The 22822-nt window shown below is 41.3% G+C and overlaps 1 protein-coding gene across 1 annotated transcript; it reads left to right on the top strand.

The window, feature by feature from the left end:
- Positions 1–453: 453 nt before the first annotated feature.
- LOC101360022 (glutathione S-transferase A1) lies at positions 454–12222 on the top strand. The gene is made up of 6 exons (XM_004388725.1): positions 454–565; positions 4905–4956; positions 6650–6782; positions 8224–8365; positions 11005–11136; positions 12028–12222. The coding sequence occupies exons 1-6, from the start codon at positions 479–481 to the stop codon at positions 12151–12153; spliced, it is 672 nt and encodes a 223-aa protein (XP_004388782.1). The 5' UTR covers positions 454–478; the 3' UTR covers positions 12154–12222.
- Positions 12223–22822: the final 10600 nt, after the last annotated feature.

The following is a 22822-nucleotide window of genomic DNA, read 5'->3' as shown; positions in this document are numbered from 1 at the left end:
ATGCTGTTTAACCTCTCTGAGCCTCATTTTCATTATCTGAAAAATAAGGTAATAACAACTAGTTCATGAGGCAGCTATAAGGATTAAAGTATAATGTATCAAAAACTTTGGACCAGGAACATTAGGAGGTTTGCAATATCAGTTCTCCAATCCTTTCCCCTCCTGCTAACATCCACACATGCATCCTTGCTACAGACTTATCTATTAGCCTCCCAAGAAAAGTCACATTTTAACCCATGGGGACATGAGACTGGTTTGATGCCATTTTACAATGGTGGCCACTGATATTTGAGATTTGGGGCCAAGGAAAACTTTCATGGGACTCCTCCAACCTGCTACAGAGAAGCCAGATACTCCACCCTTCTGTATCATTGGTCCTGGTCAAATGTACATCATAAAGTACATTTTTGCTTCTGTGGTCTCATTCATCCATTCATTCATTCACTCAGGTTTAGAGAAAACCAGGAACTCTGCTATCATGGCTGGGAAGCCCAAGCTTCATTACTTCAATGCACGAGGCAGAATGGAATCCATCCGGTGGCTCTTGGCTGCAGCTGGAGTCGAGGTAGGTTCTGAGCTAGGTCATGGTAAGTCATATCTAAAACTGTCTGTATCAAGGTGCTTTTCTCACACAAGCCAGGAGACTTCCATATTAGATGACCTGTCAATAGTTTTGCCTTAAATAAAAATATCACAGTGCAAGGTCTGTTTAACACTTGAAAAGCAATCAATGTACACAGCATATTAATTGTATAGGGGACAAAAACCATATGATCATCTCAATAGATGCAGGAAAATCATTTGACAAAATCCAACATCTTTTCACTATAAAAACTCTCAATAAACTTGGAATAGGAGGGAACTTCCTCAACTTGTTAAAGGCCACCTAAAACCCCTCCCTTCCCCTCAGCTATCATCATACTTAGTGGTAAAAGATAGGCTTTTTCCCCCTAAGATCAAGAACAAGACAAGGATGTCCTCTCTCACCAGTTCTATTCAAATTGTACCTAGAGGTTCTAGCCAGAGCAATTAAGCAAGAAAAAGAAATAAAAGGGCATCTAGATTGGAAAAGAAGAAATAAAATTACCTCTATTTGCAGATGACATGATCTTGTATTTAGAAAATCTTATAATGAAATACTACACAGCGAGTTGCTGATACATGCACTAACATGGATAGATCTCAAAATTAGGTTGACTGAAAGAGGCCAGACACAAAAGAGTATATAGCGTATTATTCCACTTTAAAATTCCATTTATAAATTCTACAAAAGGGAAATATAAATGATGCAAAGCCTATTTGCCATTGCCTGAGAGTGGGTACAGAGGATTGACGACAAAGTGCATGAGAGAACTTATCAGGGTGATAGAAACATTCTATACCTTGATTGTTCTGACAGAGTTAAATGGGTATACATTTGTGAAACCTCATGGGACCAGTTCACTTAAAATGAGTGTCTTTTATGTAAATTATTCCTTAATAAATTTGATTTTTTAATAATAAAAATATCACCAGTTATTAAAGAGACAGATTTGACTAAATAATTTTTTAAAAATTTCTGCCCATCAAAGAGCACAGAAACAATTAAAAGAAACTTAATCATCAACTAATCACAATTCGTGGTCCTTATTTGGATTTGGATTTCAACAAACTAGAAAAAATAGTTTATGACACTTATGCAACAATTAGAAACATGAACACAGATGATATTAAAGAAAAATTGTTAATTTTTTAGGTTCAATAATGTTTTGTGGTTATTTTAAAAATAATTTTTATGTTTTAGAGATACATATTGAAGTATTTAAGGATGCAAGATTTGCATCAAATTATTACTGTATGGAGAGAGCGACAGGGATATAGATGAAATGAGATTGACTTGAGTTGATAATTATTGAAGCTGGGTTATGGGTACAAGGAGGATCATTATCCTCTCTCTATTTGTTTTTATTTATGCTAAACATCTCCATAATAAAAATATATAACATAAGAAAATAAGTGTAATTAAACTTAAAATATAAACCACAAATGTGGGGGAGGTGGAGAGAGTGAGTGGATTGTAACATACTGCCTGTTAAGGGTTCAATGCATTCATTTAGCAATTATCCTGGTGAGCAATTATTAAGTGCCAGGATCTGTGCTAAGTCCTCGGGATACACTGATGAACGAGACAGACATGGTCCCTCCCCTCAGGTAGCTGACATACAGCGAAGATGCAGACAAGTAAATAGATGATTAAAATAAGGAGTGAGAACATCTGGGAGGACACCTGGGCTTTTTACAGTGTCCAAATGCCATACTTCCTAGGGTTTGAACAGGAAATGCTGTTAGGTTTCTGTATGACTCCGCTGGGTGCTGCCCTCCAGAGTAGTCACTGAGAAAAACACTTTCTCAGTCCAGATCACAGGGACCCAGCAACTGAGAGAGGGTTTTCCTGGGTAGCGAGTCATGGACAAACTCAGGAGATCTTGTCCCTCAGATAGGATATAGAAAAGGAGGAATTCAGGTGAGGTGGTGTCCTGGGAAATGAATTGCTTGTCCCCTCCCTCCAGCCTCATAGCAACGTGTTTACTGAGATGAAGCCTCAGGATTACACTTTATTGAAGTCTTCATAACTGTATGACTTTGGTCTAATCCTTTCTCAATGTTATGAAGAAACAAGCAAACAAAAGATCTCAATAGGGTAATCCCAGGTTGTTTTCTCTCTATAAATGAATAACCTGTTTTAGCAAAGTCCAGACTTCAGCTCTGCGATTCAGGAACGATCTGTGTTCAGAGCCCCCAGGCAGGATGGGTTCCTCACAGAAGGATGGAGTAGGGGGGAAAGCTGAGAGTATTCGGGCTTCCTCTTGTCTACCCAGCTTGACTGAAGAGGGTGGTGAGGTGAGGACAGTCCAGAGACCCTGCTCAGGGCTCCCAGGTTCTCTGTGCCCAAAGGGTGATCATAATAATCCCATCTCCTCCACCTGCCTCACAAGCAACATCACCCTCACCAACCCCATCCCCACCTCAGCCACCCTCCCATGATGACCACCCACCATCTCATGTGTTTGTCTTGAACTGGACACTTGATAAATTGTTTGCACACGCCATCTGTATAGCCTGACCCTGTGGGATCTACAACAAATGATATTTCACTGAGAAATTAGAAATCCCACAATTCCCACGTTTTTCATCATCATAAACCTTACTAACTGAAAGGTGGCAGTTCGAATCTATTCAGCCATTCCACGAGAAAGACGTGGCAATATGATTCCGTAAAGATTACCGCCAAGAAAACAGTGTGGGGTAGTTCTACTCTGTCACTTGGGGTTGCTATGCGTCGAAATTGATGGCATACGAAAACCACCCCCAATACTGTTAATTACTTGTTTTACTACGGACCATGTCTTGTGCTTCATAGTTTAAAAACATTACAGTATTTCATGTAAGGAATGGTCTACCCCATTTTATTAATGAGGAAACTAAGGCTTGGAGATGTTAAGTGACTACATTCCAGCTCACAGAGCTATCATGTAGCAGAACCAAGACTGGAACATCAAATCCATATTGTTGATAACTTCATCCTTGGACTTTTGGTTTAATAGATTCTGCCTGTTAAAAAAAAGTGCACGATTAAGTAATAATTAATTTTTGTATTTGTATTAAAGAGCTGTAACCACTCAGAGCTCTAATCTGCCTGAAATAGCCCAACTGCTTGGCTGTCATGCAACCAATGGAACACATGTTAAAAGGTCTAATTTACACCAAGGTTTAACTTACAGGAAATAGCCCAAGAACAACTTAAATATTCACCAGGTAGATTGCTTAAATTTTTTTTTTAAAAAAAGATGTGAATCTGTATGATGAAATAGCAGCCACCGGTTGAAAACTTAACGACAGCTTACATTTACTAAGCACTTAATGTGCATTTGATACTGTTCTAAGTGTTTTGCATGCATAAGTCCTTAAACCTATACCATAAGTACCATAATCACACTCTGATAAGAATACTGAGGCACACAGAGGTTCAGTAATGCGTCGAAGGTTACAAAGTGAAAAAGCTGAGGTACAAACCCAGGAAGTCAAATCAGAAACCAAAGTTACTTGGGGGAGAGGGGATAGAACTAGACCAGGGACTCTAATTTTTCTCCTTAGATTGGCAGTTCTGCCCTAGAGTGTCCCAAATTGTCAAGGATCGGAAATACTGAGTTGCAAGAATAGAAGCTGTGCAACAACTGGGACCCATTTTGCCATGGGCGAAGCTCCCAGGGAATACCAAACCAAACCAAACCCACTGCTGTCGAGTGATTCCTACTATAGGACGTAGTAGAACTGCCCCATTGGGTTTCCAAGGCTGTAAATCTTTACAGAAGCAGACAGCCACGTCTTTCCTGTGGAGCGATTGGTGGGTTAACCAGCTGAGTGCTTTAACCACCGCACCACCAGGGCTCCACTCCTGTGGAATGGAGTGATATAAATTATGGCAGAGGCCAGTTGGTGGCAGAATTTTAAATGGTGCCTAGCCCAGTGGCATACCCTATGCTGGGGGCACACAATGTCCTACCCTGATCTGACGTGGAGAGACAGACTCTCTCAAGATGTTCAAACTCCAGAATTACAACAATCTCCCAAGTCTCCTCCCTCCAATGACATTTTCCTCCCAAATTCTTACCTAATCTTAGGGGACAGGATGGAGGTGAAGAGGACCTTAAGGAATGAGCACCCAGCTGCTATGACCCATGCCCTTTCCTTAATAGGTCTTATCTAAGTATTCCAAATGGCCGTGATCAAACTCCTCTTGCCAAACTCAGAAAAATCTTTCCTTCTCCATATTATGTACCAACCTTTCAACTTTGAAAGCTCTGTAATGCTACTGAAAGAAGTAACGGGATTTTTTTTTTTTTTTCACTGTTTCTGCTTTCCAGTTTGAAGAGAAATTTTTACAAACTCCAGAAGACTTGGATAAGTTAGTAAATGGTAAGACCAAGTTTCTAAATGCCCCTGAGGAAGATACCTACTAGAAGTCATAAGTCAAGGTTGTAACACCAGGCAATGTCTTACGTGCTTGTGTGGTGGTAGTTGAGGGTGGTAGAGAGGGAGAAAAGTGGTTAAAACTAAGGAGCCAGACTCCCTGAGCAGGTCTGACAACTCTCTCAGGGCTAAGAAGGGCTACGACACTGGGAGTCTTTGCTACAGAAACCATGCCCAGCGCTGTGTGAATGCCCTCCCCTTGCTTTCTCATGCTTTTCTGCACCATGAATGAGCTGCAAACAGTTCAGGATCCCACACTGACCTCCATCCAAAAGACACACATGCATTAGAGTGAAAGGAGTAGACAGAAGTGTGGCAATGACCTTGAGTTCTTCTCTCTTATGGGTTGTAACAAGGTAATATTCTAGCAATATTGCAGACTCCGTTAAATGAGACAATGTTGAAAGAGTTGGGAGGCTAGGTGAGAGGGTAATTACCCGATTAGCATCTGTGCCCTGGAGCAGATGAGCCAATGAAACTTACTCAAAGTCAGAGAGAGAAAATTTATTAGGAGGTGACACCAACAAGGAGTCCAACAGCAACACTGGCTGTCTTCATGGAGTCCCAAAAGGTAATTTCTACATCAGAGCTTATATATCATTTTTGCAAGGGTTATACAGTGTCTTCAAACACGTAGCCCACGGACGGTCAGATGAGTATACATCACGAGACAATTATGAGAAACTCTTTATTAGACTAAAGATGTGCATGCCAGACATCTCGACTCTAATCTTTATGTTTCTAAGAGGCAAAAAAACTTATATAAAAATCTCTCAGCTAGTGGAACTGGCCTGCCAAGTTTACTCTGACCAAGATAAGGAGCAAGAAAGAAAATAAGTTGCAGATCAAAAGCACCAGGCAGCCTTCCTCGCTGCTGCATTGCAGGCTGAAGGCCATCCCCTAAGAGAACAAAGACAAGGAAGAGACCAAGGCCACAGGAGCGGAGAAGTCCTCACACCCCTTTGGAAAGAGACCAGTGCAGCTGGTGTAATAAAAAAAGGGCATTGAAAATGAGAGTGTACAAAATATCAAGCAAAAACCCTTACAGGTTACTTAGGTTATCATGATGGTGTTAGTTATGTCAAGCTCCCAACTGCCCATTTTGAAAAGGAGAAAACATGCTGTGAGGTACTAGGGTCACAGGGTGATGAGGGAGATAACTGAGCAAGGAACAATATCTGTGGGATTAGGAAAACAAGGCCTGCCCTGCTCACACCACTTCCATGGTGTGATTTGAGGAGCATAGAAAGGGGCCTCTACATAGAAATCCTGCCCAGAATGCCAGGAACACCATGAGAATTACTTTGGGGATTTCCCATTTAAAATGGCACCTGGCTGGCAGCCCTGTTGCAGCCGCTCCCAACTTTTCTTGAACACATTTCAAGCATGTAAAATACAAAGGTATCAACTTATATCTGGTTGGAAAATAATAATAAGATAAATGAAATAACAGGTTAAAAATAAAAGGGAGATTGATAAGAACAAGAAGGACTACTGTGAAGGTGAAAACAAACTGCTATTTCAGTTGAAGTGTCACCAGGTTATGAGTTTTGGTTTCATTTTGCACATTTTTGCATCCTTAAAGAGTGTGATCCATAAAATATTTCACCTACTCTTTTTCTTTTCTTTCTTTCAAAAGACGGGAGTTTGATGTTCCAGCAAGTGCCAATGGTTGAAATTGATGGGATGAAGCTGGTGCAGTCCAGAGCCATTCTCAACTACATTGCCACCAAATACAACCTCTACGGGAAGGACATAAAAGAGAGAGCCCTGTACGATATATTCTCTGTTCTTATATTGGCAAACAGCACGGGAACCGCTTAGGTCCTACCTTGAGTCGACAGAGCATTTTGGGACTGCAGAAGAAGAGGCCAGGAGGAGCAGAAGCCCCAGGACTGAGGGGGACCAAGGCAGGGGATCATGACTCAGCAGCAGGCTGGGCCTTAGGCATGTAGACTGAGTGAGGTCCAGCACAGGAGAGTGCTATGGGGAAAGGGGAATGAAAACCTGGGGTGGATTCAGTGGGTGTGCCACGATGTAGCGCGGTGACAGAAGTTTCCAACTGCTGAGAAACAGGAAGCCAGAAAGATGGCAATATTGTTTTAGCAGCTCAGGGCTTTAAGAGCTCCATGGCAGCAATAGCTAGAGACAAGAACAAAGTATCTGAGCGTCTAGAGAAGAAGGCTAAGGAAAGGAAGGAGCCAAAGAAGTTGATTCTGAAGTTCTAGAAATTACAAAATGATAATGAGGAACCTACTAAGTTATATGGACTGGTCAACTTGGCATGGTTAGCAGAGGCTAGAACCCAGTGATTCTGTGGTGCCCGGGGTTGCCTTAGCATCTCAATACAGCCTGAAGCAGCCAGACGCATTCAAAAACCCCAAAACAAACCCTAGAGACAGAAAGTAAATTAGTGGTTACCAGGGGCTGGCGGGAGAGATGAATAGGGAGTGACTGCTAAAGGGTACAATGTTTCTTTTGGGAATGATGCAAATATTCTAATGATGATTACAGAACTCTGTGAATGTACTAAAAAACACTAAATTGTACCCTTTAAAAGAGTGGAATTTATGGTATGTGAATTATGTTTCGATAAGCTGTTATTAAAAAAACTCTTAGTGACAGTTGCACAATGTGATAAGTGTAATTAATGTATATGTAAAAAATGTTGAAATGACAAATGTTTTGTTTATTTTTTTTACTACAATTAAAAAAAAAAAAGCTCACAGAGGAAGCTCAGTTTAGAACAAAGGGAAAAAACCTTCCCTGGAATATGCGTTGGTTGGAATTGTTTAAATAATTGCACCTACTTAAGAGTATATGACTGAGGTCTCTCTTGGGATTACTTAGGTGGCAGATCTTTAACCATATGCTTCACGCTAGTTTGTGCACCAAACAAGTAACAGCAGAGATGGCAAACCCTGGGTGTAGTATCATTTGGTACTTGCTGTGATTCTACTAACTCTGTCTTAGCCTTGACCTTGAACAGGTCACCCATGCTCTCTGTACCTACATTTGGTCATGTGCTTAACAAAACTTTTAGACACATGCATACCCCAATAGATTGTTCTGAAAATTAAATGGGAAAAGATAATTAAAAATCATAGCATTATGACTGGCACAAAATAAGCACCCAATGAAGGTGAACCTCTTTTTGAATTATAAAATCTAAGGCAGGAGGCATTTGACACTTTGCTCATTTTTGTCTTTCAGGATTGATATGTATGTAGAAGGTGTGGCAGATTTGAGTGAGATGATCCTGCTTTTGCCAATAGCACCACCTGGGGAAAAAGATGCCAAGCTTCAGTTGATCAAACAGAAAACAACAAACCGTTATTTTCCTGCCTTTGAAAAGGTAAGTGGAATCTGCTCGATGCTTCAGGGTACTAAGAGTTTAGAGGGCAACCAAATACCAGTGCCTGGACGTTACTGGGACATTGACCTTCATGCCAGGGAGTCTCCCTCGATACTAAGGTAGCATCCTGACCCTCCAGATATTTTATAAAAATTGACTGTTGTAAATTTTCAGAAAATTTCAATTTGCTAGGACCCAATGTAGAATTCTCTAGCCGACAGAATCCCATGGTCATATTTAGAGCTTGTGTTGGCGGGTGCTATGGGCAACGCTAGAGATTGGACTAGACCCTGCAGAGCACCAAGGGCTTCTTCAAGATGGAATATGATAAAAGCAAGACATTAGAGAAATATTCTGGCACCTCATGTAGGGAGACACGATACTGCTGCCCACCAGGAGGATAATATTGTAAATATTCAAGTGTGGGGGTGAGAAGTAGCTAAACAGGGGTGGTAGGATGGAGAGAAAGAGAAATACACAAGACATGTTAGGAAAAGACCAATCTATAGGATTTGGGACATGGCTCTCAGACTTTTGAGGAAAGCTATGAAAACTAAAGAAACAAGTTTCAACATTATGTGTCTAGTATGTATACTGGTTGATTTTTTTTCTTTGAAGGTAAAAGGAGAACATTTCAAGATCAAAACTGTCTGAAATCATGAACAAAAAATGATTATAAGAGATACCAGAACCCCAAATCAGTTGTCATCAAGACAATTCTGCTCATGGCAATCTCGTGTGTGTCAGAGTAGAACTGTGCTCCACAGGGTTTTCAATGGCTGATTTTTCAAAAGTAGATCACCAGGCCTTTCTTCCAAGGCTCCCTGGGATGGACTCGAACCTCCAACCTTTCGGTTAGCAGCCAAGCACGTTAACTATGTGCACCACAAGGAGCTCCATAAGAAATAAAATAAAAAACCAAATCAGTTGTCCTCGAGTCAATTTGGGACTCACAGCAACTCCATGCACTTCAGAGTAGAACTGCAGTCCACAGGGTTTTCAATGGCTGTGATCTTTCTGAAGTAGATTGTCAGGCATTTCTTGCAAGGTGCCTCTGGGTGGATTTGAACTGCCAACCTTTTAGTTAGTAGCCTAGTGCTTAACCGTTTTAGCCATCCAAGGACTCCTCCATAAGAGATACAGGAGGCTTTAAAAAAAAAAAAGGACTAACATCTAAACATCCATCTATAGATCATTCTTTCGTTCATTCAACAAATGTTAATTCATTCCTTGTGTCTCAGGCCCTATTCAAAAAGCTACAAATTTAATAGCAATAAGAAAATAGGCCGTCATGACTCTTGGGATGCTGACAGTTTAGGGCACTTCCACAGAAGACAAACCATACAGCATTACAGATTAAGTATATCCACAATTAGAAATACAAACAGCCCCAGGAGAACATAAATGAAAAATGTATATTACAAATTAGCTTTAGATATTTTATTTTTGTATAAAATAATTATACATACTTCTATAAGGAGAAGTAGTCTGAAAGGGTATTTGCCAATATGGTTAACAATGGTTTATCTTTAGATGGTGACATCACGTGTGTTTTGGTCTTTATTCTCTATGATTTGCATATCCTTGGAATATTTTCACTAGATATTACATATTTTCCCAACATTTTATTATGAAAAATTTCAGACACACAGACAAGTTGAAAGACCCGTACAATGAATACATATATACCCATCACCTAGATTCCAAAATTAACATTTTATTATGTTTGCTTTGTCATATCTCTTTATCTCTCCATCCCTCTTTCCATCCAAAACTTACTACTTTTTGACCCTTTTCAAAGTAAACGCAGTATCAGTGCAGTTCATCCCTAAACATTCCAGCATGCAGATTATAACATAATTCAATGTTTTTACCAAACTTAAAAAACCAAACCTGTTGCTGTCTAGTAGATTCCGACTGATAGCAAACCTATAGGACAGGGTAGAGCTGCCCCATAGAGTTTCCAAGGAGTGCCTGGTGGATTCAAACTGCTGACCTTTTGGTTAGCAGCCATAGCTCTTAACCACTATGCCACCAGGGCTCCAATGTTTTTACAGACACAAGTAAACTAGAAATCAAAGCCAACGTTGCAAGGAAGATGATGAATTCAAGTTGACACAGGTTTATTTCAGACCCCAGAAAGATAGACCAGGAAATGAGGAAGCAGATATGAGGAGAAATGTAGACTCTGAAATAATCTGGTCAGGGCTGAAGAATGCATCATGAAGAAGAGATGTTACCCAAGGGAGAGGAGAGAGAGAGAAGAATGGAGAGTTATAGCCTGAAGTTTCAGTGCTGCACATTTAGGAGGTGGCATAAACAGACACATGGTGCAGCAGGTGCCAAGTCCTTGGCACTTATGGAAGATGCAAGTAATAGGGTTGGAATGTGAAATGCCACAATGATGTGGGAAAGAGTAAAGAAAACTCTAGCCTGGGCTTCAACTGAGGAGTGAGGAAAGAAGAGCTGAAACCCACTCCCTCCTCTCTCTTATTGAACCAGGGGTGGTGGAGAAAGGTCTGAAGCTCTCCAACTGCCCAGTAAGGCAGCAGAGGTGGGGAAGATGGGCTGGAGGGAGTCGGGACAGGACTAGCCTGACTGTGCATGTGCTCATGATCTGATGTCCTCTAATTTGCCAGGTGTTAAAGAGCCACGGACAAGACTACCTTGTTGGCAACAAGCTGAGCAAGGCTGACATTCAACTGGTTGAACTTGTCTATTACGTGGAAGAGCTGGACTCCAGCCTGACTGCCAACTTCCCTCTACTGAAGGTGATTGATTTCACAGTCCCCAGGAGAGGAAGCCCCACTCCTCCCTCCTGGGAATCTAGTATATGGACCCTCAGACTGGTGATTTGAGCCCCAGCCTTTTCCAGGCCTCTGCTCTCCCTTATGTCACCAAAATTAGCTTCTAGGTCCTGGTTCTGAGGCATGAAAAGATCTTGTTAAGCCAAGGCAATTTGAAGTGGATGGTAACCCAAGAAGAATATTTTGTCTTCTATCATGAGAAAGACTCAGGACTCAGCATCTCTCTGCCCAGCCCTCTATTCCATTGCTGTTTCTGGTCTCATTTTTCTCTGTGATTTCCTTTATCCCAGGTTTTCCACTTCTGAGTCTGCGGGAGCAGTTCTCTGTCCCTCTGATTTCCTACCCTTGGCTCCTACTGCGCCTTTCAGACGTTGAGTCCCTCTCTGCACAGGTCTCCCCCCACCCCATCTTTATCTCCCTCACTGGGCAAATTAGTTTCAACCGGCCCCATGGTTTATCGTTTTTAATTTTCTCTGTCTTCATTCCAGCTCGGTTTTCCTATATCTTCATTTCTGGTGTTTGGAGACTTTATCAGTGTTGATATCTGACTTGAAGACAGACACATTATTCATCCTTGTATTGTACAAGCACAATGAATGTACAAGATATCTCTGTAAAGAAAAAGATAGGGAAGACTGTGATAGGAGTAAAGTCTCAAACGAAGGTGTCTTCAAGGGAAAGTGCTGTTTTCCTTTCTCTTATCTTCATTTCTCTCTGAGCGTCTGTTTCTCATGTAGGTGCTTATGGAAGGGACTCAGTTGGTCCTTGTCTTGGAGGGTCTCAGGTGTCCTGGGTTGTGCTAATGACGGGTGGTCTTCTGGCTCCATTCTGAGGCTCTGCTGTTGTCCATTGCAGGCCCTGAAAGCCAGAGTCAGCAACCTCCCCACGGTGAAGAAGTTCCTGCAGCCTGGCAGCCAGAGGAAGCCTCCCATGGATGAGGAATCTTTAGAAGAAGCCAGGAAGATTTTCAGGTTGAAATAAAGCAGGCATGGATGTCAAGCACACGCAAGACAAATCCGAAATTTTATAGCAATGGAGTGCTTTCCAAGTCATTAATCCTGGCTATTGTGAGGCTAATAAACTTTTCCAAAGTATATGTGCTAGTTTAATTAGAAATCAGCTATGTGCAGATTTAGGTCAATGGGTGGAACAAATGATTTGTGCTCAGCTAATAACCTAAAGGTTGGTGGTTTGAACCCACCCAGTGGCATCTCGGAAGAAAGGCCTGGTGATCTGCTTCCATAAACGTTACAGCTAAGAAAACCCTATGGAACAGTTCTACTCTGTAACACATGGGGTTACTGTGAGTCGAAACCAACTCAACAGCAATGCGTTTGGTTTTTTGGTTTATGTGAAGATTGAGTTGCAGTTCAGTCTACTTATTTTTGTTCAAATATGAAATCATCATCACCTCCTAGGATGTCTCTTGCAATTGAAAATGATTAAAATGAAAAAATTTACATGGACTCTTTGGTCTGTTTCCAAAAATTGTCATAGAACAACTGTCATATTATACCCTAGCAAAAAGAGTTAAATAGAAGTTTTGCATCTGACAATATCAGTTACATAAAAATAGTTTTATCCTTTTGCATTTGGCTACTTTTCTGACCAATGACACACAATTTTTTTCTCTTTAGAGAGCCTTTTTCCTCAGGTAATCAACATTTCTCCCCCTTATTCATTCATTGAATGAATGTTTATGTCTATTATGGGCCATTCAGTGTTCCAAGGGCTGGGGAAATCATGACAAACAAGCCAGATACAGCCTCTGTTCTCATGGATGGTTACTCTAGTGAAAGAAACAAAAAAATAGGCGATTCTAATCCAAAACCATGCCTACTATCCTTGTATTAGCTTCCTAAGGCTGCCGTAACAAATTACCACAAACCAGGTGGCCTAAAACAGCAAAAATTTATTCTCTCACAGTTCTGGAGGCCAATAATCCAAAATCAAGGTGGCAGCAGGGCCATACTCTCTCTGAAGTCTCCAGGGGAGGATCCTTCCTTGCCTCTTTCTACCTTCTGGTGGTTGCCAGCAATCCTTGGCAACTCCTTGGCTTGTAGACACATCACTTCAATCTCTGCCTCCGTCATCACTTGGTGATCTCTCTGTGTGCACGTCTCTGTCCAAATTTCCTTCTTCTTATGGGACACCAGACAGAGTCCCTGGTGGTGCACATGGTTAATGTACTCAGCTAGCTGCTAACCAAAATGTTGGCAGTTCAAGTTCGCCCAGAGAAGCCTCAGAAGTAAGACCTGGCAATCTATTTTAGAAAAATCAACCACTGAAAACCACATGGGGCATAGTTCTATTCTGACACACACGCAGTCACCATAAGTCAAAATCTACTCCACGGCAACTGGATGGGGACACCAGTCATTGATCCCATCTGAACTTGATTACATCTGCAAAGATCCTTTTTCCGAATAACAACACATTAACACGTACGGGGGAGGTGTTAGGGACTGAATTGCTTTCAACACCCGCCCCCCAGATATGTATTGGAATCCTAACCGATACACCTATGGATGTGAGCCTGATTGGGAATAGGGTTTTCTTTGTTATGTTAACAGGGCCACATCAGTGTATCGGTGTGTCCTAAACCTAATCACTTCGGAGTTATAAAAAGAGCAGATTAGACACAGAAGCAAGCACAAACGGGGGAACACAGATGTTATCTGAAGGCAACAGAGACAGATGAATCTATGAGCCCAGGAACTCCAAGGATTGCCAACTACTAGAAGCTGAAATAGATAAAGAAGGACTTCCCCTTAGAATCACACTCTGAATTCAGACTTCTAGCCTTCTGAACTGTGAGAAAATAAATTTCAGCTCTTTAAAGCCACCCACTTGTGGTATTTCTGTTATAGCAGCACTGTATCTAAGCATTAAGACATGTGGGGAGGGGCAGACAGAGACACACGGATCATGTCCTTTCTGTTGACTCAGTGTAAGGCCATCTCAGCCCAACAAGATGTTCCAAGATATCCCTTTGCATGCTTACTCGCTCCTTCTCCAGCTAGAGACTCCTCAAAGGATTTATAAGGAAGAGACGCCTTTGTTAAACACCCTTCCAGTGATATACTCTTATACCATTACCCTTTGTTGTCGTTAGTTGCCATCCAGTTGATTCCAACAGAGGTTTTCACCCTTATCAGACCCAGCCTTTCCCAGGTTACAACATACATTTTATAATTTTTTTTATTGTCCTGTGAACTTCCTTGTAGGATTTACCTCATTGTGCATGGTGCTAGGGGTACAAGACAATAAGATGTCACCTGAGCCTTTGACAAGTGCTTAACTGAAGTGAGGAAAAAGATATGCATATGAAGAATTACAAATAAATATATAAAGTTGAATCAAGGAGAGTTCCAGCAGGAAGCAAAAAGGACTACTCAAAAAACATGGCTGACAAAGGGACAAATATTGTATGATTCCATTTATATGAAATATCTAGGATAAGCAAGTGTATAGAGACCAAAGTTTCTTAGCGGCTGCCAGGGACGGGTGTGAGGGAGGGGAAAAAGGGGAGTCACTGCTTAGGGGGCACTGAGCTTCTGTTAAGGATGATGGGAAAAGTTGGAAATGGATAATGATAATGACTGAACAACATGATAAACATAACTAACTTCACCAAACTGTGACATGTGAAGAATGTTGAAAAGGCAAATGATTTGTTACATACATATCTACAACAATTAAAAAAAAAAGGGAAGGGGTGACTAAGAAGACTTTAATGAAATGTCTATTTATAAAACAGGGTTCATACCTACCAGGGATGATGAAGCACTCTGGGGCTAGCAACACTGAGAAGCCTCTACCTCCTCTAGCCCTCCATGAGACAACTGTAGGAAGCAATAGAAGGACCTAGAAAACCACTGAGAGTCATAGCTGTAGGAAAAGACCACCCCAGCAGGGTGTGATGGCCTTCACAGAGGAAGACACCCACCACCAACCTGCATTCCAAAACACATGCACAGCTTATAAAAATCCCAAAAGCTCAGAAATTATAATGATTTGTGACTGATTTGCACTGCAGGTTTATTCATTTTTATGCTACATGTAGTTTGTTTTAGAAAAAAAAATAGTTTTAATTTTTGATATGTATATAGATGGAGCCCTGAGGGCACATTGGTTAAAAGTTCAGCTGCTAACCAAAAGGTCAGCAGTTCGAATCCACCAGCTGCTCCTTGGAAACCCTATAGGGCAGTTCTACTCTGTCCTATAGGGTCACTATGAGTCGGAATTGACTCGGTGGCAATGGAATATATGTATATATTAGTTTATATTTATCATGCTGTTGCTTGTTAGTGTCAAGTTAGCTCTGACTCATGGCGACCCCATGTACAACAGAATGAAACATTGCCCGGTCCTGTGCCATTTTCATGATTACTGGTATACTCAAGTCTATTCTTGGGGCCACTGTGTATTCTTACTGCCTTCCAACCCAGGGAGCTCATCTTCCAGCACTATGTTGGGCACTATTCTGTTATGAGCAATAGGATTTTCATGGGCTAATTTTCAGAAGTAGATCTCCAGGCCTTCCTAGTCTGTTTTAGTTTGGAAGCTCTGCTGAAACCTGTTCACCATGGGTGACCCTACTGGTATTTGAAATACCAGTGGCATAGCTTTGCACATCATAGCAACCAGCAAGCTACCACAGTATAACAAACTGACAGACAGGTGGAGGTATATTTACCACACTAGACATTAAATAGTTTGAATATCATCACCGGATAATCTGTGATAGTAAAAAATTGTTGTTAAGAAGGAATGTACGTTTTGGTATTTAATCCTTAAACTATCCCCAGTTTTCCTAGAGAGGGCCTATATACAGCAAAATTGGCAACACCTGGAATCTGTGTAAGGCGGAAACCTGTCAGAGAAGGAACTCAAATATTTTCCACTAAAATGAGCAATAGAAAAGTGGTAATACTGCACCCTGTCAAAGACAGAAAACTTGCGAGACTCTGAAAAACAAGGTAGGCTCATTGAGTTCTGGTCCTCACAAGTTTCACTGTATATACTATTGAAATGAAAACTGAAAAAAAAAAAAACAAAACCAAACCTGTTACCATCGACTCCGTCCGGACTCATAGCGACCCTGTAGGACAGAGTAGAACCGCCCCATAGAGTTTGAATTGCCAACTATTTGGTTAGCAGCTGTAGCACTTAAACACTATGCCACCAGGGTTTCCATTGAAATGAAAGTGGGTACTAATTTCTCTGACTGTCCTGGGGGAATTGGGTCAAGGTTTGGGCCATCGTATATGGTAACCTGTCTGTTTTCAAAATCTTTCTGAAGAACTAATATATATTAGTGACAGTCTGCCAACCACAGTTGCTTAGATAAGCAACATGTGTCGGCACTACTTTAATCTTGTGTTATCTTTGATTCCCCTTGCCCCTTCTTGTCTCTCACAACCTTTGTTCACCTCTCCTCTGCAACCAATAGCTATGTTTGAATACATCTGTCCTTTGAAACTGTCAATATAGTTGTGACATTCTAAGTCAACAGACCAGCCTAGTATACCCAATAGAAAAAGATATTTAGAACTTGACCTTAGAAATTGGTGAAATCTTCTCATAGTTTATGATTTCGATGAATAATATTTAAAGGACTTTATTCATTGTTTAATTCAATAAATGTTTACTGAGCACCTGTTATGTTCCTTATGCTGTTCTAGTCATGGAAGAAGAGTGCTGTGGTGCACAAGACCATTCCCTGCTCTTCCACTGCATTCCAGTAGGGAAAGACAGAGTAAATAAACAAATCAATGAAAAGGTTACTTGTGGCTAGTGATAAACACAATGAAGAAATTAAAACAAGGTAGTGTGATGGAGAATGACTGGGATGGTGATGGGAGGTGATGGTTAAGGTTGTGTGTCAACTTGGCTGAGCCACAATTCTCATTGGTTTGGCAGCTACGCAGTGTGGCAGTCGTATAACGTTGTGAACGCTTCCATGATGAGTTTCGATATAATATGATCACCTCCATGATGTGATCTGCTGTGAATAGCCAATCAGTTGAAAGGGAGTTTCCTTGGGCATGTGGCCTGCATCGAATATAAGTGAACAGTCTGGCAAGGCTCGTGGGCTTTTGTTTGCTCTGGATCATGCAGCTGGCTTCTCTTCAACTGAGCTTTGATTCTTGGGACTTGAGCTAGCAGCTTACCTGCAGTCTCGCCTGCTAGTCTTCAGATTCATCAATCTTCACAGCCTGTGAGTAAGAGCCCTGATCTCTGACCTGCTGATCTTGGGTTGGCCAGCCTCTGAAGCTTCGTGAATCAGGAGAAGCCTCTATCCTGACCTACGGACTTGGAACGTTCCAGCCTCTACAACTGTGTGAGCCATTTCCTTGTTATAAATCTCCTTTTCTAGATATTTATATGCTTTACAGCTTTTACATCTCTAGAGAACCCACCCTAAGACATTTGATACCAAGAATGGTTCTAGAGAAACAAAATTGTAAGGATAAATTTTCTAAATTGGTTCTCAAGACTGATTAGTCTTAAAGATGTTGATGACTCTGCTTCCGGTAGTAAAGAGGGCACTGCTGATCCATGGCGTGAGGTAGTAATACAAATATGTGAAATATCACCACCAACAAATCAGGTATTGGTGAAAGGCAGAGCTGTGGGTGATTGCATGTGTGATACTTTTCTACAATTTTGTCATAATGAGAAGTATAAGGAAGCTGGTTGGTTGGTCCTACTTTCACTAGACAACCTAGTGAAAGAAAGAGATGCACTCGGCTTCAGAGTCAAAGCTCAAGTGCCACATAAACGACCTCAAAATTTCCACTTGTGCCTTGAAGAAAGCCTTATTTCTTGTAGTAACAGAGCTGATATTCCTGAAAACAAAACCCAGAGTCTTATTGTAAGAGTGGTTGAATTACAATGCTAACTCAATTGCCAACTTCGAGAGGTGTCTGAAGTTAAGGTGAAGGCATTGGTTGGGAAGAAATGGGATCCTGAAACTTGGGATGGGGACATGTGAGCAGATAATCAGGAAGCTGACGACACTGAGCCCCTAAATTCCGTTAAATCATTTCTGCCAAAAGAACCAACCCTCTCACTCCCATCTGAAGAGATTACTCCATATGTGTCTGCTAAACCACCTTCCCCAGTAAAAGCATTAGCTCCTCCACGCCCATCTAATGAGATTAACCCAACTGCTTGTAAACAGCATTTGTCTGAATCATAGCCTGGGGCAATGCCTGAGGTAGATGCTTTACAAGACAATGCTGAATGTTCTCAAAACACTTCCCTACCACTGATTTTGGCTTCTAGATCTACAACTAGACTTAAGTCCCAGCAAGCCCCAAAAGGTGAAGTACAAAGTGTGACCCAGGAGGAGGTACATTACACTGCAAAAGAATGGCTTGACTTTTCTAGTATGTACAAACAGAAACCTGGGGAATATGTGTGAGAATGGCTATTAAGGGTGTGGGATACTGGTGCAAGGAGCATAAAGATGGATCAGTCTGAGCTTATTGACATGGGCCCACTAAGCACGGATTCTTCATTCAATGTTTCAGCTTGAGAAGTTAGGAAAGGATCTAATAGTTTATTTGGTTAGGTCCCTGAAGCATGAATTATTCAGTGGCCCATACTAAATCAAGTTGAAGTACCAGACCTGCCTTGGTATACTGTAGAAGAATGTATCCAAAGGTTTAGGGAAATTGGCATGTTAGAGTGGATTTATTAGGTTAGACCCACAGATCCACAAATGGAGTGCCCAGAGGACACACCTTTTACCACAATGGTGAGGAACAAATCTGTGAAGAGAGCCCCAGCATCCTTGAAGACTGCCGTGATTGCTATTTTATGTAAGTCAGATTTAACAGTGGGAACTTCCCTAACTGAATTAAGACACCTAACTACAATGGGGCTGATTGGACCCAGTGGTGGTAGGAGCTAAGTGGCGGCACTCAACTGACAAAGACAAGGTGAGCCTGGTTACCATAATGTACAGTGGAGTCAAAGCAGTGATCAGAATAATCTGATTTATATGGATTTATGGCATTGACTACTTAGTCATGGTCTCCCTAAGAGTGAGATAGACAGGAAACCTACTAAATATTTACTTGATCTGTACAACTGGAAGAATTCTAGGTCAAGTAAACAGCAGTCTAACTTGAATCACCAGAATGGAGTCACAACCCCTCAATCAATTCCCAGACTTGAGCGAGTTTAAAGACCCACAACTCTTTTGAATGAAGGGGAGGCCAGATCGCCTTGAGAAAGGACTCCAATATACTGTCAAAAATTTATACTCTTAATCTTTCTCCAAGCCTTCCCCAAAGGGATCTACAGCCTTTTAGAAGAGTGACTGTTTATTGGGGAAAAGGAAATAATCAGACTTTTCCAGGAATACTGGATACTGGCTCTGAACTGATACTAATTCCAGGAGGCCCACAACATCATTGTGGCCCACCAGTCAGACTGGGGTCGTATGGAGGTCAGGTTATTAATGAAGTCTTAGCTCGTGTCTGTCTCACAGTAGGTCCAGTGGGTCCCCGAACTCATCCTGTAGTGATTTCCCCAGTTCAGGAATGCATAATTCGAATAGATACACTCAGCAACTGGCAGAACCCCTACACTGAATCCCTGACAAATGGAGTAAGGGTATTATGGTAGGAAAAGCCACTGGAAGCCATTAGAACTGCCCCTACCCAGGAAAATAGTAAACCAAAAGCAATACTGCATTCCTGGAGGGACTGCAGAGATTACTGCCACCTTTAAGGACTTGAAGGATCCAGGGATGATTACTCCCACCACATCCCCATCAACTTGCCTATTTGGCCAGTGCAAAAAATAGATGGATCTTGGAGAATGACAGTGGATTATTGAAAACTTAACCAGGTGGTGACTCAAATAGCAGCTGCTGTTCCAGATGTAGTTTCATTGCCTGAGCAAATTGATACATCTCCTGGTACCTGATATGCAGATATTGATCTGGCTAATGCCTTTTTCTCCATACCTGTTTTGAAGGATCACCAGAAGCAGTTTGCCTTCAGCTGGCAAGGCCAGGAATACACCTTCTGTTGTCTACCTTAGGGTTACATCAGCATCTAGGTTGTTTCCATCTTTTTGCTATTGTGAACAGTGCTTCAGTGAATATGGGTGTGCATATGTCTATTCATGTGACGGCTCTTATTTCTCTAGGATATATTCCTAGGAGTGGGATTGCATTTTATAGTGCTTTTTTTTGTGGTGCTGATGTTTTCTTTGTTCCTCTTACTGTCCTGTGCTGAGCTCCTTTTGTTTGTGGATTTTTTTTTTCATTTCTTTTGTTTTTGTAGGTTTTGTTTTTACTGAGACTTTACGTTTTTCTTCTTTGTTCTCATGAGTAGGTTTGTTAACTTTCTTTGTGGTTACCTTGAAATTACCCTTATCTTCCTAGATTTGTACCAGTCTCTTATTGGTATCACTTGACTTCCTCTCCATTAGAAGGTTCTATACCTACACCGTTTATTCCCTCTTTTATTGTTCTGATGCTGTTGTCATTTACAGATTAACCTCTCTGGTTCCCTGTTGTAATTCTTTTGGTTTTGCATAGTCCTTAAGAGTTCATTTCCTAGGTTGGTATGTGGCTAGTAAAATCCTGTGTCCTATATTCAGCCTGTGGTCTGATAGTGTTTGTTCTCAGATCGAAGGACTTCCTTTAATAATTCTTGTAAGTTTGGTTTGGTTTTTACATACTCCCTTAATTTCTGTTTATCTGGAAATGACCTAATTTCACCATCATATTTGAACGAGAGTTTTGCAGGATATATTATTCTTGGCTGGCAATTTTTTTTCTTTCAAGCTTTTATATATGTCATCCCATTGCATTTTTACCTGCATAGTTTTAGTCTTATTGTTTCTCCTCTGTATGTGACTTTTTGTTTTTCTCGAGCTGCTCTCAGGATTCTTTGTTTGTCTTTGGTTTTAGCAAGTGTAATTATGATATGCCTTGGTGATTTTCTTTTGGGGTCTATCCTATATGGGTTTCTGAGCTTCTTGGATGGTCAGCTTTTCATCTTTCATGATATTGGGGAAGTTTTCTGTCAGCAACTCTTCAATGATCCTGTCTTAGTCATCTAGTGCTGCCATAACAGAAATATCACAAGTTGATGGTTTTAACAAAGAGAAATTTATTTCCTCACAGTCAAAGTAGGCTAAAAGTCCAAATTCAGGGTGTCAGCTCCAGGAGAAGGCTTTTTCTCTCTGTCGGCCTTCTTCTCTTCGGTGTTCCCCTGGACTAGGAGCTTCTCAGCGCAGGGACCCCAGTCCAAAGGACGCGCTCTGCTCCCGGCACTGCTTTCTTGATGGTATGAGGTCCCCCACTCTCTGCTTGCTTCCCTTTCCTTTTATCTCTTGAGAGATAAAAAGTGGTGCAGGCCGCACCCCAGGGAAACTCCCTTTACATTGGATGTGACCTGGGTAAAGGTGGTGTTACAATCCCACCCTAATCCTCTTTAACATAAGATTACAATCACAAAATGGAGGCCAACCACACAATTCTTGGAATCACGGCCCAGCCAAATTGATACACACATTTTTCGGGGGACGTAATTCAAACCATGACAGATCCTCTCTCTGTTTTCTGTTTTCTCCCCCTGTTCTGGAACTCCAATCACTCGCATATTTTTGCTTTTGATTGTATCCCACATAATTCTCAGGGTTTCTTCATTTTTCTTCATTCTTTCTTCTGATTTTTCCTCAAACAGAGTTGTATCCAAGTGTTTATCTTCAATCTCGCTGATCCTATCTTCCATTGTTTCAAACCTGCTCCTCAGCCCTTCATGACACTGTCCATTTCTGAAATCTTGTTGTTAATCTTCTGGATTTCTAATTGTGTTTTTGTATGATTTCTAGTTGTGAATTTATTTTAGCATTTTGTTCCTGTATTATTTTTGTGAATTCTTCCATTTTTTTGTCTGTATTTTCCATGAATTTGTCTGCCTTTTCCATGAATTTGTCTATTTTTTTCTCATTTTTGTCTGTTTTTTGCTTCAACTCTTGGATAATTCTGAATATTAGAGATTTGAATTCCCTATCAGTTAGGTCTAGTGCCTTTTCTTCTCCTGGAAGGTCATCTGGTGTTTTATTTTGGATGCCTACTAGAACCGTCCTGTCTTGTTTTTGTAAATGTTTTGATATTGTCTGCTGTCTTTGGGACATTCAGTGATTATTTCCTTGTTTATTGATTGTAGATTTCTTTGTTTTGTCCTACTTTTTTGTTTTATTTGGTTATATCTGAGCAGGTGGTCTATGTATTCTTTGTTGTTTGCTCATCTGTGGGCACGATACTTTTCACCACCTTCTTCATGGGCAGGGTCAGTCACTCAGGCAGGGTACAGCATGGCAGGTCCAACTGAAGGGGAGTTGCTGGGATAGGTTTTTTGTGGCATGTACCAGGGCTGACAGTGCGGACTGGGAATCAGTGCAGGGCAGGTTCCAGTAGGCCATGCCTGTGCTGCTTGGGAGTTTGATGTTCAGCACATAGTGCAGGTAGGCAGGAAGGAGGGGGTAGATTGTGATGTGTGGAGCTAAGATGGGTATGGGAAAGATGAGAGAGAGGGGAGAGGAACAGGAACAAAAGACATACACACAAACAAAAAAAAGTGCTAAGGGAGCTTGCTATTGGAGTGGAGAGATG

Source organism: Trichechus manatus, unplaced genomic scaffold, assembly GCF_000243295.1.
Source record: "Trichechus manatus latirostris isolate Lorelei unplaced genomic scaffold, TriManLat1.0 scaffold00215, whole genome shotgun sequence".
Lineage (NCBI taxonomy): Eukaryota > Metazoa > Chordata > Mammalia > Sirenia > Trichechidae > Trichechus > Trichechus manatus.
This window is presented reverse-complemented; position numbering and strand designations above follow the sequence as displayed.

Coding starts and splice junctions, on each gene's coding strand:
- LOC101360022 (XM_004388725.1), top strand. CDS start 479: ATGGCTGGGAAGCCCAAGCTTCATTACTTCAATGCACGAGGCAGAATG. Junction 566..4,904: donor TGGCTGCAGCTGGAGTCGAG/GTAGGTTCTGAG, acceptor TCTGCTTTCCAG/TTTGAAGAGAAATTTTTACA. Junction 4,957..6,649: donor CTTGGATAAGTTAGTAAATG/GTAAGACCAAGT, acceptor TTCTTTCAAAAG/ACGGGAGTTTGATGTTCCAG.